The sequence below is a fragment of the Nicotiana sylvestris genome, chromosome 1 (genome assembly GCF_000393655.2).
Source record: "Nicotiana sylvestris chromosome 1, ASM39365v2, whole genome shotgun sequence".
In the NCBI taxonomy this organism is placed as follows: Eukaryota; Viridiplantae; Streptophyta; class Magnoliopsida; order Solanales; family Solanaceae; genus Nicotiana; species Nicotiana sylvestris.
The window spans coordinates 22370332-22390209 of record NC_091057.1 but is presented as its reverse complement, the minus strand read 5'-3'; the positions used below and the strand labels follow the sequence as shown (position 1 = coordinate 22390209).

General features: G+C 32.6%; 2 protein-coding genes across 2 annotated transcripts; both read right to left on the bottom strand.

Moving 5' to 3' along the window:
- Positions 1–2609: 2609 nt before the first annotated feature.
- LOC104248565 (uncharacterized) lies at positions 2610–5976 on the bottom strand. The gene is made up of 5 exons (XM_009804848.2): positions 5791–5976; positions 3562–3676; positions 3400–3489; positions 3148–3246; positions 2610–3024 (listed from the first exon to the last, which is right to left on the bottom strand). The coding sequence occupies exons 1-5, from the start codon at positions 5856–5858 to the stop codon at positions 2923–2925; spliced, it is 474 nt and encodes a 157-aa protein (XP_009803150.1). The 5' UTR covers positions 5859–5976; the 3' UTR covers positions 2610–2922.
- Positions 5977–18470: 12494 nt separating this feature from the next.
- Positions 18471–19276, bottom strand: LOC138891208 (uncharacterized). The gene is made up of 2 exons (XM_070174357.1): positions 18986–19276; positions 18471–18884 (listed from the first exon to the last, which is right to left on the bottom strand). Exons 1-2 carry the CDS (start codon positions 19274–19276, stop codon positions 18471–18473), a joined length of 705 nt encoding a protein of 234 aa, XP_070030458.1.
- Between the last annotated feature and the right edge of the window lie 602 nt (positions 19277–19878).

Sequence of the window (19878 nt, the reverse complement as noted above, 5' to 3'; positions counted from 1 at the left end):
CTGCCTCTTCCTCTCAAATCCGCTTCTGCGGCTCCCCTTCCGCGCGTGCGGCGCCCAAACCGCAGGTGCGAAAACACCAGAAGCAGCAAAGTTCAGCAGCTACAAGACATCTCAACTTCTCCGTTAACCACCCGAAATCATCCCGAGGCCCCCGGGACCTCAACCAAAAGCACAAGCATAACCCAATACCTTATTCAAACTTGTTTCAATTATCAAAACGCCTCAAACAACATCAAATCTACCAAATCACATCGGATTCATGCCTAAGTTTCTAAAATCTTCCTAAATACGCTTTCGATCAAAAACCCAACCAAACCACGTCCGAATGACCTGAAATTTTACACACACATCCCAAATGACACGACAGAGCAACTCTCGAAATTTCATTCCGACCCCTATATCAAAATCTCGCCTACTAATCGAAAATCGCCAAAATATCAACTTTGCCAATTCAAGCCTAAAACTACTCCAACCCTCCAAAACCCATTCTGATCACGCTCCTAAGCCATAAATCACCTCCCGAAGCTAACTGAACCATCGGAACTCGCATCCGAGCCCTCTAACACATAAGTCAACATCCAATTGACTTTTCCAACTCAAACTCCCTTACAAGAGACTAAGTGTCTCAAACCTTACCAAAATTATTCTGGATTCGATCCGACCAATCCGATACCATAAAACACGGATAACGAAACATAAAGAAGCAGAATTGGGAAAAACAGAGGGATAACTCATGAGACGACTGGCCGGGTCGTCACACACTAGCTCCAGTCCTTAAGATCATCAGTAGTAATTTTGTTCCACCCCTCAAGGCTACCCCATTATTCTATTAATTAAACTGTTAGGAATGACGAGTGAATTTATAATAATAATAATAATAATAATAATAATAATAATAATAATACTTGAATGCCTGTTCCACCCCTCAAGGCTACCCCATTATTCTATTAATTAAACTGTTAGGAATGACGAGTGAATTTATAATAATAATAATAATAATAATACTTGAATGCCAAATGATTTCTGTTACGTAGTTGTTTTCTCCCATGTACGATGAAAAGGGAAGGTTCTAAGAAAGAAAAGAAAAGGACTTGGGAATTTCCTAAACTTAAACAAAAATCAATCCCATCACTGTTAACAAAATTTTGACATGGGTCCATTATTTGGAAGACTTTCCTCCACGGGACAAATTTTGAGTAAAACGATTGACATTGAATCTGGGATTAGAGGAAAAATATGTATATACAAAATCTAAAATTAAAGAGTACGTACTATTCTGTTTGCTTACAAGCTGAGCATATTTTTAGGATTCAAACGAACTAATCTACAACTTATCTACAACTTTTATACATTATTTCTACACAGTTAAATACAACTACAATATTATACAACTTAAAAACAAGTTTTATACAATATGTCTTTTGTATATTTTGTATCTGATTTATACATAGTAAAAATTAAATTTCATACAACTAATTATATATTATACAACTTATCTACAATTTTCATGCATTATTTCTACCCAATTAAATACAACTACAATAACATACAACTTAAATACAAATATTATACAAAATTTATATAATATGTCTTTTGTATATTTTGTATCTGATTTATACATAGTAAAAACAAATTTCATACAACTAATTATATGTTATACAACTTATCTATAATTTTCATACATTATTTCTACTTAGTTATATACAACTTAAATATAATTTTTATAGAATATTGTTCAACTTTCATACAATAGTTAAATAAAAAAAAATATATATAAACAACATAATACAATTTTACTACAATTTCGTAAATATAATGTATCTCATGTCTTCTTCTTCGAGTTTCAATCTGAAATTCAGCCAAAATCAAGTCTAATCTTCACCAAAACACCCTCAAAATTGAGATATAAACTCCAAAACATATTCTCAATTGTTTGCAACAACACCCAATCCAAACAAATAATGATTTTTGAAAACCCAAATTCGAATTCAAGGCTTCAAAGCTTTTTAATGGTTGTCAATGGTATAATTGTTGCTCTCTTTCCTTTGTTTTACATTACTGAAATTAGGGATTGAGAGATAGAAAGAGACATAAAGAGAATCTCAATTCTTTGCAACAAGACTCAATCCAAACAAACAATATTTTTTGAAAACCCAAAGTTTCAAAGCTTAACCATCAATTAATTTAATGCTATGAAACTTAAAAATTTGAAGTTCATTAACTGATGGTTCATAGCACTAAATTGATTCAAAGCTTTTTAATAATTGTCAATGGTAGAATTGCTACTCTTTTGTGCAAGATACGTGGGGGAGGGGTGGGATATGGAAATAGAAACGTGGGGAGAGTGAAAGATACATTAGAGTGATTTTAGGACACTAATTATTATCATTAATTCCCTTAAAATGTACATAAATGGTAATTAGGTATATAAAATGTAATTATAGTAAAACTTAAGTAGGGAGGGTAATATAGTTTCATACAGTGTATACGAATGTAAAAATCTCTATTTTTTTCCTTTTTAAAATCAATAACACATGTCACCATCCTACTAGGTCGTGACTTTCAAGTTATATGAAAAATTGGTCAAGCACAAAAGAAGACACACCATATTAAAAACTTGTGCAGAACTCCAATCACATTGAAATAGTGTAACTGCTGTAAATTGAGGGCTTGAATGCAAGAGAACCAATGGCTAGTATCAACATCTTCCTCTTGTAGCGTTGTTGATATCTAAATAATTCTCAAGCTTAAAATTGCAAGCAAAAGGAAAACAAAAAGATAAATGCTAAAAAAAGGTTGGAAAAGTTCAACCAAAATAGAACAAGAGGTAAATGCAAGTAAAGCTGCAAAAACTCAAAGCTTACAAGAAAATTTCTCATACTATGGTACTGTGACAACATGCAACAAAATTGCACCTATCTCTTAATTTGTTTTTGACTTGGGAGCCTTCTTCTTTGAGGATCTCCTGGGCATAGAGTTCTTCATGCCAATGAAGAAGAGGAGTGCACCAAGCAATGCCAAGTTCTGTTCGAAAGAGTAAGAACAGAGGACGCATTAAGAAAATTGCAGATAAGACACTCAAACAAATGGAAATTTGGTAGACTAAGTGTAAGATACAATAATTTAGAGAGCAATCCAGTGGCTAACCTGAGAGAACTTGAAAAAGAGTTGAACAAATTCTTTCTTGTCAACATCATAGTTGTAGAAATCATACAAGATGGGGGAAGCAATGGCTTGATGCAGCAGCTGCATAAAACAAACACAAAATCTAGATTAGTTGCATGAAACAAGAAGGTTCAAACAAATCTCCTTCTCAATGAATTCCCATAAAAGAAGGGGAGCATAATTCAAAGAAAGTCCAACGAGAAAACAACAAAAAACAGAGAGTATGATACAAACCAGAATATAAGCTCCAAGAGAGCTGCCAAAGATGAACAGAAGGCTTCCAAGACCCTTCATTACTATGGCCCCCAGAATAAGATGTTTCATCTGTGAATCACATACATAATGTTAACTTAGATAGAACTACAGAGAATCAAATAAGCCTAGCCAAATAGTTACCTCTACATGTGGTACTTGAAATCCAGTGTGTGTTGCCACATGCTTTGAGAAAATATTGAACTTTGGTCTCAATGCTTTTGCTGCTGGCCCGCCATCAGCCCCAAACTCACTGAACCTATAACCAGTAGCAGTAAATGAATGATGCAGTTAGTATTACTATCGAAGACAGCCAATAGTTTCTCTTTCCAAGTTTTTCAGCCGAAAGAATCCAATGCAAACATATCAATCAATGAAAAGCATCAAAATCCAGTAGCATCAGCTAGAGCTTATTCATATAAACTGTCCATATACATTCCACTCAAATCCAAAACATTTGATGCATATCTTCCCAAAAATACTTAAGACAGTTAAATCACAGAGGAGGATCATCCTTGAAAGGTTTATCTTCCTTTCTAAGCCTAAATGCCTCTTGAAGAATGATGCTACTTCAGAAAAGATAATGACTACATTTTGTTGCAGCTATAACTTCATGTTTGCACCACAGTATATGTTTCACAACATTTCAGTAATTATTGCCTCTATAATAGATTTCTTTTTGCCGTCATCTAACAGCTCTTTGGTAGTACAGGAGTTTCAGAAACAGAGGTAATAAGTCAAAAGCAAAATGCATTTTCTGTATCTGACTCCCAAGTCCCACCCACCAAATAGGAAACGTTATGCACAGCTTTCAACACAATGTGGCAATGTACACAAATTATCGACCTTTCGGACTTGAGGAAGGTTAGATATCAGCCATGCTAAAATGGTGCAAAAGAAACATTATCCAAGTCATCATTATGTCCTGAAGAATTGGCTTACATACTAACAAAGATTGTACTCAAGTATAAGCTTAAGAATTGCATCAAAAAGGAAATGCTTGTTCAATCAATTCGAAAATGAGTTAAGTAATGTGTTTATTGAATGGGCATATAACTTCTTTTACAAATGCTGCAGAAATTAGATAAGTCAAGAAGAACTAATAGTTTATTGATCAGGTCAGACTATTGATAAGCTAAAATAGTATTCGATAACAGACTCAGAAGAGAATTTTAAGGTAGTTACATCATAAAACATCCATACCATACCATGGGACAGCCTTAATTATTGATAATTACATCCTAAAACAATAACCCACCAAAAATACAAAATATATCAAGCTCCGAATAGGCCAATACCAACGTCAACAATCCAGATCGGGCCTTGCATTTAAACTTTGTAATGTAATTCCCTCTAGCGATATAAAGCTCCAACAATAGATCAATGTAGTTTTAGCAACATATCAACTACCAGCACAATAGGCATGCTTCAATCAGTGCTACACAAGAAGGCACAAATAACCTAGGTTTCGGCTCAAGCTATGTATTCCGTCATGCCATATAGTCAGTCACATAGTTGTAAATCTAGCCCTTGAATGGATCAGTACACAGAGCAAAAAAACACACAGTTCCAACCCCAAGCTTCCTAAATTCAACATCCAAGTCAAGGGAAGTAACATAAAAACATTGGGATATGGCTGATCCGATTACTGAACTGATTCAAAATCCCAATTCCAAATCCATTACACTAATACATCCAAATATCCAACTCTGCAAACAAATCAATTGAACCAAGTTTAAACACGGTCAAGATCTAGTCTCCAATGACCTAGTGTTCAAGGCATTAACAACCTAAGATTCCAGATTGAATCTCAACTACAACACTCAGCAGGTCAGCGTTAACCATAAGGGTAGGCAGGTTTATCTAGCTATCCGCATAGAGACCAGCATCAGAGCGGACGTAGTGTTCTGACTACGTATTTTTGAGACATAGCATACGTATACATGTGAAAAACTAGTATAGTAAATTCAGAACCCAGTAACTCAAAAAGGCTACAATCCAGAACCCATAACCTGCCTCTGCAACCAATGGAGGACACACTAACACCCCACACAAAATGGGCGGATCTGCACGCTGGCTAGTACGAGCAAACAAACAAGGTTGCAACTTGCAATGAACCATATTCTAACTCTTTTGAAATATAAATATATTAGGTCTCGTTTTATCATATTTCGCACCAACTTAAAATTCTGGATCCATCTGTGTCTCTGTAAAAAACGAAAAAACACTAGCTTTCCTCACTATACACAAAAATCCATACACCAAACAAAATCACATTAAATTGAGATAACTAGATGTTGAATACATTGATGTGCGTGAAAAACAAACACAGTGCAGGTAAATAGAAGAGCAGATCTGAAGAGAAAAGCTTACTCTTGATAGGCAGAGAGAACGAAGACTGATACGAAGAGAGCTCTTCCAAGGAAAGATACGAACGCCATTACGCAATGCTTCAAATTTCTCTCTCTCCTTTCTTCTTCTTCTTTCTCTCTCTAGAAAGCAGACAAGTTCAAACTGGAGAGAGAGAAAACAGGGATCTTATTTGAAGTAGTTTTCGTTAATTTATAGGTAATAAAACAATTAAAATAGAGAAATATGTGGAGATAGGGGGAAATTGCTTTTTGGTCCCTTGAATAATAGGAAATTCAGAATTTGGTATTGAAAGATTCTTATGAGTACATCTTAACCTTCCAAAAAATGGGTACAACTTTAATATGTTTAAAAACTTACTTCCTTTGTTCTCTTTTAACAGTACAATATATCAAAATAACTACTTTACTAGTCTCTTTAATAAATAAAGAGAAATTTATTAACTTTTCAATTATTGTTTTGTTGTTTGGATATTAATTATCATTCATAGAGATAATCTAATAAAATAAACTCTTGATAAATAACTTCTTAAGGGAGTGCCAAGTAAATAAAAGGAAGCTGGCTTAAAAAAGTACACACTATTTGAAGAATTGAAAAAGAAAGGGGTACATATTTAATTTCATATCAAGAGATTAATAATGTTTAGTTGGATTAGTAAGGAAATTTAATCTTCTATACGGTCATGCGTTAATTAAAACAATATTTGGTTGTTATTTTTATTTTTTATAAATAATATTTGTATAAATTATGAAAAAATTTATGCATTAATTTAAGCAATTTAAATATAGAATAAAAATATGGCTATTAGTAATACATTGATTAAAAACATCCAAAAAAGATTCATGCATAAATAATGTTAGAATATGTATATTATTTATGCAAGATAGTATAAAAATAAGTATGCCATAATTAATTATATATAGATTAATAATACTGAAATATAAAAACTAACTATTACGATATTAAGCAAACTCTTTTCATTTAAAAAGTATATACATATCATGAAGTACATATTGTATAAGAGTAATGTAATATATCTAGGCTAAATATTCCAACGTGAAATAACTGTTGCATCTCTATGTTACAATTCATGCACTATTAATGATCTCTACATAATTTATTTATAAAGAAAACGGCCCCTTAGTTGCTATTATTACACTAAAATTACAAGTTTTGTTATGCTTAGATACGTGTATGCTCTTTTTTTTAGAGATAAATGTCATACTTAGAGAATTTATAGTTTTAAAAAAAAAATTGTAAAGATAATTACGTATTTAATTGTAGAACGCATAATGATATGCTTGGAAATTTAATATCGCCCAGCTAAATTATTTGGGTTTGACGCATAGTTTATTAAGTGGCATATCTATTACGTGATTCACTATTTAAGGATCGATTAAATTGGTAAAGAGATGGAGGGAAGGTGAAGGATAAAAATGCACATTTTGATTCTCTTTGAAAGTTAAAGTTAATCTCATAAGTCATAATTAACAAATTTGTAACTTATTAATAGTTGAGGGACTAAAATCTAAAATCACAACTTTTTTCGGAAAAGTTCACATCTCTTTTTTCTCTTTTGACCGCTTAATTGAGTTTTGTAATTCCCTCCACTGTCGGCTTTGAGTTTCACTGTTCAGGAGGTAAACGCGCGCGAGTGACATTTAAGACTGTACTCGCTTTGTCGTTAACTGATCTGTTGAAATGAACGGTTGATTGAACGTGACACGTTTCACAACCAATAGCATTTGGTTAATGATGTAACTATTAAGAAACGTGGCAGCTGGAATAAGCGAGTAGCTTACCAGTAAAGTACATGAGTATAGGGGCTATTTTTGTGTTCTTCTCGAATGTGTCCCTGTTTTTAGAGTATTTTCTTGTTGAACCCTTTATGACTTTTGGTCGTTTCATTTTGGTCCCTCACTTTAGAATTGGAGTTCGTTATGTGATTTTTCATTAGTAAAATTATTAGCAAATTAAAGAGCATGTATGGAAAATTACTTAGGAATTACGTTTGAGTGTAATTATATAGTTTAGTATGTTTATCTAGCCAAATAATTATTTTTTTAGTATGAAATTGAGAGTAATTGAAGGGGTGTAATTACATTATTCAATTCTCAAAAAAGAAATGCGAATTAGTGGTAATTATATTATGTAATTACAAAGCTAATGTGACTTTTATTTTATTTATTTCAAGTACATCTATACAGTCCTCTATATAACAATATTTCAGTATAACAACCAAGTTTTCTTTGAAACCATTGTGGACAGATGAATTTTATTGAATTTAGTCCATACAAAATTTGGACTTGATTCTTAAATTCGTAAAATATTGGCATAAGTCTATATTGAATTATTAGCCCAATATATATGGATTAAAATAAATAAATTCAAATTTATTGGGTAACCCACTTAATTGGGCTACAAATGATGAGTTTACTTCACTAAGTCCAATATGCCATCTTCCTAGAGGCCCAATTTGGTGCCACGAGTCAAACGATGTAGCACGCCAAGTCAGTAGAAGAGCCAGTATGATCAGGCCACTTGTCAAAATGACAAGGCATGCCAAGTCAAATTAAATGGCCAATGAACTGTGTCACATGTGCAAGTGACATGTTCGGGCCAATCAAATGTGGTCTTGTCACTATTCAATTTAATTGGTCGGAAAGAGTTTGTTCTCATCACAACTTTTCCCTTCCACAACTATAAATAGGGGTCTTCATTTCAAATCAAAGTTCGTACTAGTTGAATTCAAGATCATCGTTCGTGACAACAACTGCATATTCAAGATCAAGCTCAAAGGCCCTTGGATTTATTTACTATTGGAAAGAAGAATCAGAGGATTCATAGAGATTGTAACACTCAAATATTCGAAATAAAATGCTACGATTATTGCAATATTTTTCGGTCTTGATTTTATTTTCTTGACGCAAATTTATTGTCTACAAGCATTTTTAATTTTATGTTATAATATACGTAATATAAAATAGCACTTCACTATAGTAGACAAAAAACCCGAAATAAACGAGGTTGTTATAAAGAAATTTGACTGTATATTATGTACTATTATTTTAAATTATTTCTCTTCCATTCCTCTTATTCCTTCCTTTTTAACCTTTCAATGTATTGCTTATGGTGCGCTTTCATAATTTGGCAACTTCTCATATTTTATTTTTTATTATTCTTTATTTGTTTTAGTTGTTAAACATAATTTCGTATTTTATTAACTTTATTTTTTATTCCTTAGTATAAATAATTCATAAGAAAAAAAATATCTATCTTTTTATTATTTAAAAAAGACAACAAATCATAAATTTCACATTGTATGAGTTGGTAAAAAAGTTAAAGTCATAATCGAAGCTTTTATTAATCAGTCTAAATCAAAATATTAACTATTTGAAAGATAGTTAAGTTACCGATTATTCTTTACTATATTAATTACCAACTTATAATAATTAATATCTTTATTTTAAAGAAAATAGGTAATTTAAATATCTAGCTTTATGTTATATATATATATACTGCACTCATATAGTTGCATTAATAGGATCAAATGTAAATGAATTGGGTTCTATCTAACTCACATCCAGCAACAGGGAGTATGGGTGCTAGAGACGGAACTAAGAATTTTAGTTTATGGATTTTGGACCATAATTCTTTATTGTTTATTTATTGCCTATTGGGTTTAAAATAGAATATTTATACATATTGAATAAACTTTTTAACATAAACTAGTATTAGTACCCGTGCGATGCACGGACATAAATCATGTTAAATTGTGATGTTGGTTATTTGAATCATGTGCAAATAACCTTAAAATATAAACCTCTCAGATAAAAATTATATAACATTAGATATTAATTATGAAGTAGGATATGAAGTTATTGTTCAAATCTCGTAGTGCACAACTTATTTTGTTTTTTATTTGTAGCAACCTAACTACTTGATTTTAGTACTTGCACTTCGTTTTGCTGTCAGTATCAAAAAATACTAAACATATCATGTTGCGATCTGTCCTGTTTGAGCATATTAGATCATATTATTTTAACAAACTTCTTACTATCACTTTGTTTTTATCTAAAAGTTAAATATGTCTTATTCATCACATTATTTTTATGCAAATTCTTTTTTCTTTTATTTTTTTCTTATAGTTATTGTATTATTTATTATTTAATATTATTTTACTATCATATAATTTTTTATTATCTTAATTAATATCTTGCTTATTATTCTTTTAATAGTCTTTAATAAATATAAATTTTTTATTCTTGAAATTTGGTATATTTTTATGCATTCAATTTTTTTTAATCATTTAAATTTATTGTAATATTTTTAAATATAATTTAATTTTTTAATTTATTTATTTTTAAATTAATTTAATGTATAAGTATCCTCACACTATCTCTATTTTTTTAATACATTCTCTTCCCTACTATAAATTTTAATTATTTTTATATTAATTTTTTACCTTTAACCAAAATAATATCATATTTTATTTTAAATTATAAAATTGAATTAGTCTAAAATATTAATACATATATTTGATGATTATGTTACAAATATATTGAGTTCTCTTATAATTATTTTTACATTAGATGCAGTTAATTTGTTTTAGCTTTAAGATACAAATTTAATTTTTAATTTTCATTAGTAAATTACCTATATTAGAAAGTTATTTATATTTTTAAAATTTTATTTTAATCATAGAAAAATAATTTCTTGATTGTTTGAACATATTATATATATGTAGTAATATGTTTATTGTCATTTTATTTCTTTACATAATATTTTCTAAAAATAAAAACGTATGAAATAAAAAAAATCTCATCTCAAATTCAAATAATTTTTATCATTCTATTTTCTAAATTGGACCGCATTTTTAAAATATTATGCTATATATTCAAACTTAAACTAACTGCACTCAATTCAGATATTAATCATAAAAAAATATTTTCTTTGTTGTTTGAACACATTATATGTTAATGTTGTAGTAATATTTTCATTATCATTTTATTTCTTACGTAAATTTTCTTTCTTTTTTAGATTTAATACAAATTTAATCTTTAATTTTTATTAGTAAAGTTACCTATATTAGAAATTTATTTTCTATTTTAAAATATTATTTTCATAAATAAGACTTCAATTTCGTGATATTATCCATAGTTTGGATATTCTAATCGTAGTTTTAACAAATTTCTAATTTCAAATTCAAATAGCCTTTCCCTTTCATTTCTAATAGTAATTGTTTAATAATTTTGCTAATTTTTAATATAATATATAGTCTTATTACGTTTTATATGACTTTTCATTAACTTATAATTTTTTTTAATATCATTATAAACTATTATTCTTTAATATAATATAGATAAATATATAATTTTATAATCATAAAATAAATATTTATTTTGTTTTAAAAATATTGCTCGAAAATTTTAAATTATTTAAATTTTAATAAGATTTTAAGAATTGTATATTTAATTTATTTTATTTTCTAAACTTATGATTTATAAATATCTCATATTATCTCTAATTTATTTCTATTATTCAATATTTTTAGTTTTTGATTTTATCTATTAGACTTGAGTTACGTGGACTTATCCATATTATGAATTTTCTTATCATAATATAAAAAACTTTCTCATCTCAAATTTAAATAAGTTTTATCCTTCTTCTCTATGATAAAAAATCTGAATTTTTATTTTCCCTCTATTTATTATTTATTTTTGATATTATATTATTCAATACCTAATATTATTACATTGTCATGTGAATTTTTATTAGCTTGTTTGAATTTAATATCTATTTCTACCACATTCATTCTAATATAATATAGATAAAAATTTAAAAACTTTCTCAAATTCAAATAAGTTTTATTATTCTATTTTCTATATTTGACTACATTTCCCAAAATATTATGTTATACTTTCAAACTTAAACTTACTGCACTCAATCCAAATATTAATAAAAAAATATTTTCTTAATTGTTTGAATATATTATATCTGAATGTTGTAGTAATATTTACGTATAAAATATTCATTCGCCCGATTTATCAATATTAATATGACTTTATTATTCTTATTTCTAAAATATATTTTTACGAATTATTTAAGTTTTTTCTTACCTTATAAATAATTTATATACTTTATGTAAGATCTTATTTTGCTGCTTAAATTTATTTAATTTTTAAACTCAATATATCTTGAATAACTTAAGTAAATTTTAATTTTATTTTATATTTTAACTTACTCCAATGTATAAATAGTCATAGGTTATCTCAATACGTCTTTCTATATTTTTTATTTTTTCCGATTGGAATTTTTAATTAATTTTTACCTCCATATCTCTAGCTAATATAGAAAAAAAATCTATGAGTGAATCAATATAGATATAAATATACTTATAAATATAAATTTAAATGTAGATATATAGATTAAATTTTTCTAAGATCTATTTAGATTAAGTATAAGATTCATTAAACTACTTCCATTAATTATGTTTCCATGTATAATTCAAATTTTTAATGTTGTCTTTAAATTGCCAAGTGGCTTCTTTTTAGCTTGTCACTTGACTTAACCACATGCTTCACTACTCTCCTTTTAATATAATATAGATACCGAGTTTGAGCCACAACTAGGTAAGTTCTACTGAATCCGTAATTATAAGACTGATTCCGCCCCTGGTCTATGGCCTCTTCTTTCTTTGTACTATTTTTTAATTACTTTTCATAAGTTACCACTCGGACATCCGATTTTGAAAATTAGGGGGACCCAGTAAAAAAAACTTTTAAAGAAATGTAGTATATGTCTTTCATTATTTTGTCTTTTTTGATTTTGTAATAATTATTTTTTATTTTCATATGTCTATACTCTATTGTGTTTAATTTTAGTAATTTAGATGATCTCAGCAATTTAAATATAATAAGAGTTTGAGTTTACTGATATCTTTCAACGTACGCGCAAAAGTGCAGGCAAATTTACTACTAGTAAGTTATATGACAAAATTCCCACATGCACCATTTCTAAAGATCCAACCAATAGTGAAGAGTTTATAAATTGCTACTAGTAAGCATTATTTATCCGTAAAACGGTACAGTTGAATGTATACGTGGTTTCTAGATAAGTAAACTAATTGATCCTGAAATAATAAAATAATCAAAAATTATACAATACTTAGTCTTAAAATGTAGATGAAACGGCATAAGTGACAACTTCAGGAACAAGATTTCCGGACACAGCAATAGTGAAATCGAAAAGCCAGAAAGTAAGATTATATTAAGCTTTGTATAGAATGTAGTGTAAGTTTGCCAGAAAATTCCTCTACCTTACAATGATAGTTTAGCTCATTATTTATAGCTACGTCTAGGGAAGGAGGTCCTAGGATCATACCCCTCTTTAATGTCAATTATGAGGGTCATTAATGAAGATGTAACAGTGAACATAAACTCCTAAATTTCTTGTAACGAGCAATCGTATTTAATACCATAGAATATTCCCTATTAAATGCTATCGGGCGAAAAGTATTTATTATATCCTTATGAGCGTTATTCTCCCCGTTGATAGGCATAATAGTTGCCTTCGGTTTTGGATATTCCCCCATCTTAGGTTCCACATGTCCTTTTTTTGAAGGGCCACGTGGCATAGCATATTTTATCCTATATAGATAGTCCCCTGCTTTCCGGTGACATAACTTTATGTTACCGGGAAGTTGGTAGAAACATTCTTTTGGGGGAATTACTATAACTTCTTCTGAAGGCTTCTGACGGTTGATTAGATGCACGTCTCTCTGCATTTAAATGTCCCGAACACGCGTCATCCCATGATTCGGCATAGCTTTTGCCGATTATCTAGGTGATCATGGCCATGAATTTAGCCGCCAAAACTTACACATCAGCTTTATCTCTTATGCTCCATAATTTTCCAAGCTTCCCTTATCTGAATTCATCTTTGGTTTCTATCTTTTTTCTAACTTTCTTCAAACAAAAAATCTTCTTCTTCTTCTTCTTCTTCTTCTTCTTCTTCTTCTTCTTCTTCTTCTTCTTCTTCTTCTTCTTCTTCTTCTTCTTCTTCTTCTTCTTCTTCCATACAATGGCTTCTTCCTCAAAGTGCACCAGTTCTTCAAAGAACAAGAACAAGGCCGAAGATTTTATTCCTCCATCATCCCTAGAAGTCTTATTACTACAAAAGACTTCGAAATTTTTTTTCCTATTGCTAACTCTCGTACATGGGCCATCAGTAGGTAACCTTCTTCCAACGTCCTTCTAGCATTCCTGTTGTGAAGGAAGACTGCCGCTGCCATGATTTGAATATTATTGCTCCTGATCTATTGGAGCGAGTGACCCTACCCAAAGAGGGTTTTATATATTTTTACACGTATCCCTTTACTTTGGGCGTGTTTTCTTTGAGCGGAGAGCTTGATTCTGTGATTGCAAAATTTTGCCTCTGTTACCAAGTGTGTTTGGCATAAGTAAGTCCTTCTGTGTCGAGGACGGTTGCTTGCCTTCGGTGTTTGTGTCAGGATACTGGAGAAGAGCTAACCTTAGGTCAAATAATAAATCTCTACTCTCCCAAGATCTTCCGCATGGGGAATGATAAACCTTTGCAAACGTGGCCACCATGCTCTATTGTCTAGCATAGATGATGACAACGGTTGTGGGTGGATGGAACGGTTTGTTGCAGTTGCCACCAACAACATTATCCCAGCAACGGCTTCATCCTTTCCGGTCGCTTGGAACCGCACTCTTAAGATCTTTGTTTAATATTTCTTATACTAAATATTCTTCCACAACCATATCAATCTTTCATCCTTCACTTGTTTCAGCAACTCGATGGATCCCACCGATGGTTGAAGGTTTGGACCGGTGGGTTTAGAAGATTTTGGACGTTACGACACCTGAAACTTGTTTGTGGAAAGAACTGGCCCCTAAATATGGGTGGAAGGCCAAAAATCATGGTAATTCAAACTCACCCTGTTTCATTTTTTCATGTGATCAACTTGATTAATCCCTTCTATTTTTTTCTTGAAATCAGGTCTACCTGCGGGCTCTGTTGTTGTCCCCGAGGAGGACGTCTTGGCTAATCCTGTTGATGCAGTGAGGCTGCTTCAGGAGGCGCTACTCAAACAGGTATCTGTTGACCTGCTTCGGACACAAGTGTTTTATCACGGAGTCCCTGGCCGGAGAATAAGCAACCGAAAAGAAGGCATTCTTCTGTGCCCGGGGAAAAAATAAGACGGCGAAGATTATTGCCCCCAAGTCTTCTCCGAAAGTTGTGATCACTAGAACTCCTCCTGGGCCGGTCATAGACACCGTGATTATCGACGATGATAGAGAAGCTAGTGATGATGGGGCTTCTCTACACAGAAGGCGACACTCATTATCAACTCAATAGAATGCTCAATATGTTGAGTTAGTCACGCTAACCGAGGATGACATCTCGACATTTTGAATCTATAGTTTTGGACCGAGTTTCTTTCATCTCTGCTATTTTAGAAAACCCTAGTCTTATAACTACTTGGGTCTGTCGAGATCCTTGTAGATCTAGAAGGTTTTAAGTACTATTTGATATTTTTTCCTCAAAAATCTTATACTTTTGTTATTACTATTCTGATTTCAGTGCTTCTTTGAAAATTAGGGTTTTCGTCCCAAGTATCTTCAAAAAGTTTTCTTTTTCAAACTTTCAAGTGTTTAATCTGATTATCCTTTACTCGTTTGGTTAATTTTGTGTATGTTCTTTAAACCTTGGGTTTTGTTCTGTTATTGCACTGATTTCTTCAATTTTCTTCCCGTTATTTGTTTATTCGGTCAACCCAATATACTAATTGATTTTTATTAGGGATTCGAATCATATTTTCCTATTAAAATCAGTGTTTTCTGTGATTTTACCTATTTCCTTATTTGTAACCTTGACTAGTTATACTTGCCTTAATTAAACTATTAGTATGGTTTGGGGATCGGATTGACTCCTATATGGTATGAGATTTGATGTTTTAAGCATCAATACCACACAAGAGGGGGAGGGGGGTGATTTGTGTGGTACCCAATTTTTGCTTAACTGAACTATAGAAGAACATGGTTCTTCTAGGTATTCCAACTACTACTGTTTGCGGAATAATAAATACAGAAAATAAAGAACATAGAGATTTTTAAGTGGAAAACACCTGGCTTAAAATGTCAAAAAAGTACGACCTACTACTTAGTAGGATTTTCCCAAAATTCCACTAAAATCACTGAGCCAAAACAACATTTACAAAACTCTTTGTAAACCTAAGGATTAACTCTAATCCCGTTGTGGCACACAGCCTCAACTGCTGCAACAACTTCAAGTTAACTCTAACTTGAACACTCTAGGTACCTAATACAATTGCTTCTATGAAAGCTGAAAGGTACAATATAAAATCACCTACTACAATTGAACTAGAATAAAAGATAGACACATGGAACTGGTTCTTCTATCTAGTCCAAGTAGCTTCAGGATTGCACACTCAAATCACACATAAATGCTTGCAAAATCGCCTTGCTCTTTTGCTCTCAATTTAAGTTTAACTTCTACTTATGTGCATTACCTGTAAAAGAGAACAACACTGACATTTAATAGGTTAGTAATCAGAGTTTGACTGGGATTCAATTGCTACTCTTCTATCGTAGAAGAGTTCATGTTGATCTCAAACTCTAACACTATCTTCATCCTAAATTGTGTTCTCTTCATGTAAGGAGTCTTTCTCTCCTTATCAAATATGCAATCTTTTCGATCAGATCAGGAGATATTGCTTCTTGATCAGTTAGATTTATCTCCTTCACGTGCCTCTCACATGTACAGGTTGATCATGACTGTGCTTCACAAGATGGGCCTGGTCCATGTCTGAGTTCTTTTGTCAATCTTAAAAACTTCACCTATTCTTGGGCCAACAAATTCCCCCTTTTTTATGATGACAAACTCTATGCTTTTACTTACTTGGATCCTGTAAAAACTTAGCTTAACCATCAATACAAAGCTTAGAAATTTAACTTCTCAACAAGGACCAGGTTAATTAGGTTATAAATATCACTTATTCAGAATGTGTAAAGCACAATATCTCTTCCCCCTTTTGGCATCATCGAAAAGTTGCGTACAAAGTGTGAGTCCCAGATTTTAATAAGTACTCATGGCCACTAGGGCAATTGCAAGTGCAATCATGCTTTAATCATCAGTAATCAAGCAAACATATTTAGACTATCAAGGAAAGATTAACATTGAACAAGAGCAGAAATGGTAGATATCATTGATAGAGATATGTTGCTACCACAATCCACAATCAGAAAGCAAAAAACATTTAAAACATGAGCAAAAAGATAGAAAAATCCCTAATCTAGGTCACTAAAGGTACTAGACAGGTTCAGGAAACAAAAGCTAGGATTCCTAAGGCTTGGGGGAGCCAGAGGGTTGGTTTTGGGCTTGGAGAAGATTCAGCATATTATGAAGAATTCCATGATTCTTCTCATTTTCTTTGGTAAGCTCAGTTCTAAGAGTATCCCTCTCAGATTCCACCTCTGTCACACGAGCCTTGAGCCTAGCTATCTCAGCATCCTTGGCTTCACATGGCTGAACTAGAGCCCTGACTTTGCTGTTGATAGGATTCTTCTTGGATGAACCAGGTTCATTTGGGATGGCACTGACTAAGTACTCACAAGCAATCAAAGTGTTAATGCCAAAATGATCCTTGCTAGAGGTCACTTCCCATTTCTTCAGAGGCACACTGCACCTATCTAGAATTGTAGTCAGAATAAAGCTATATGGGGTAGCATGAGCCTTGGAGCCATTTATGACCCTGTCCGGCAGCTTGATGATGAAGGCCAATTAATCTGCCTCCCACTTTCCAGGCACTCCATAAGAACTAGGTCCATATAATTGGCAATATGCCTTCTCTCCTGTCTGGGCAATAGGCACTTATTAACAAATTCAAACAAGACCTTGTGCTGAGGCCTCTTTTCACTTTTCTGAACAGCCCTGGCTTTATTGATATCTTCAGCATTACAAAATCTCCTGGTAATTTCAAGGGTAGTAGGAAGGGAGTCCAGACAAGGCCACATTTGCCTTGTATAGTCATCAAACCCTTCAATATCAAGGATCTCTCCCAGTTTTTCTGCATCAAAGGACACTTGAACTCCTTTCACCAGGCTGCTAACCTTGCCATCCTTAACCTCTGCATTTGCTATAAACTCAATTATCTCATTCCTGGTTAGCCTACCATCCATCTGAAGGACCATGTCCTTCCACCCCTGAGCAGCTAAGGCATCCACCAGTCTCATCATTCCTGGCTCTACCAGGTCTTTCACTAGTCTACCATTCAAAATCTTTATTTTGCCAAACATGGCAAGCTTGTCTTGTTCACCATCAGAATCATCTTCTACTTCTTCTCCACTCCATTCCTCATCTTCAGAAATTTTCACTTGTTTACTTTTCACTGCAGACCTTGTCCTCTTGGCTAGTGAAGGTTCAGCAGCCTCAGACACAGAGAAAGGTTTCTTGGAAGAAGTCTTGGGCTTTTTAGGCTTGGGGGTCTGAACCTCCACTGGTTGAACTTCCTCCTGATGGACCTGTTCCATCTCCTCAACCTCCACAGCCTCTAAGGACTCTATAACCTTCCCTTTTCCTTTAGCCAGCTTTTTCTTCATACTCTCAGCTAGAGCTTTTTAGAGATCACTCTCACTCTACTTCACCCTACTTCTTGTAGCCCTACCCTTTGGCAATGAAAATTCAGTAGTTGTTGGGGATGAAATATTTCTTTTCTTGGAGGGTTTAGGAACACTTGGGGCTTTTGGTGTGTGAGTTCTTCGTTTCTTTGGATCATAGCTTGCCTCAACCTTTTTCAGCAGGTCTGGTAGGGTCTCTTCTGTAGATAAACCAGGTTCATCTCCCTGTGTGCTTAGATTAACCAGCCCCTCAGCAACTTCACTAGAACCACTTCCCCCTGACTTTTTGCCACTCTCTTCTACCCTTTCTTGTTCAACTCCACAGATAGCGGGCACATGCAAATCAACAGCGGGTGAATGATCAACCACTCTTTTCCCATTTCCCCTCTCTTCACCACATGCACCATCTCTCTCTTTTTCTTTTTCAGAATTCTTTTTACCTCAATTCCTTCGTAACTCAGGTAATTTTACATCCTTAATAGGCCCAACCAGAACAAACTAGTTTCTAGATTTTTAGACACAGAACAACTCACCTTAGAAGGGGATTCTTGAGTATTTTTAGAGTCATAAGACCCAGGTCTTTCCCCCTCACTAGCGGGTTTGTGTGACTCAGAATTAGAGTTGGAGTCAGAGTCTTGGGCCTGACTTGCCTTTAATTTCTCGTTTAATTTCTTCGTGAGAGTCCCAGATGATACTGCTTTTTGAGCAAGCATTTTCACCCTTCTCAGCCTGGGTTTGGGAGATGTACTAGGTGGAGGAGGTGTAGATGAATTAGAGGGAGTGGGTGGTGGAGGAGTTCCAAGATTGTCTTGTAGGTTGGTCATGATCATTGGTTTCTTGAGAGAATTTGTGAGTTAGAATTTTGGAGAAGAAGGCAAGTGAAAGTAAAGAGGAATTTTTGACGGTTTGGAATTATGGAGATGGCAGAAGAAATGATGTGTATTTAAATAGAAATACACATTTAATGTGTAACGACAACTTTAGAAGTGGTCAATTAGAGATCTAATCAACCTGAAATTGCAGGTTTGAATGACCGGTTTAACTTCCCTAGATTTTAGGTAGTTTTTTTAGTTTAGAGTTCTAGGCTGACGGAACTGGTTCAAGCTAACGAATAGAATTTTCTAAGAAATTGAACAATTATAGGAATTTTGCTCATAATTTAAATATTGATATTTCTAATTGTGCAGAGTATAGAAAACATACCTTAGCTTTCAGATGAACTCATACTAATGAACCAGGTTCTTCATTTAGAATTCTCTTGAACATGCCTCAATTTACCATAATAGAGAAAATTTTGTAAGAGATCAGTGAGTCATATTAACACATGTCACAGGAGTATACTAATTACAGTATAAAGCTGAGTAAAAATTAATCTAGATATTTACACAAGTTCAGATTTCCTAACCAATTTTTTTCCATTTTTTTC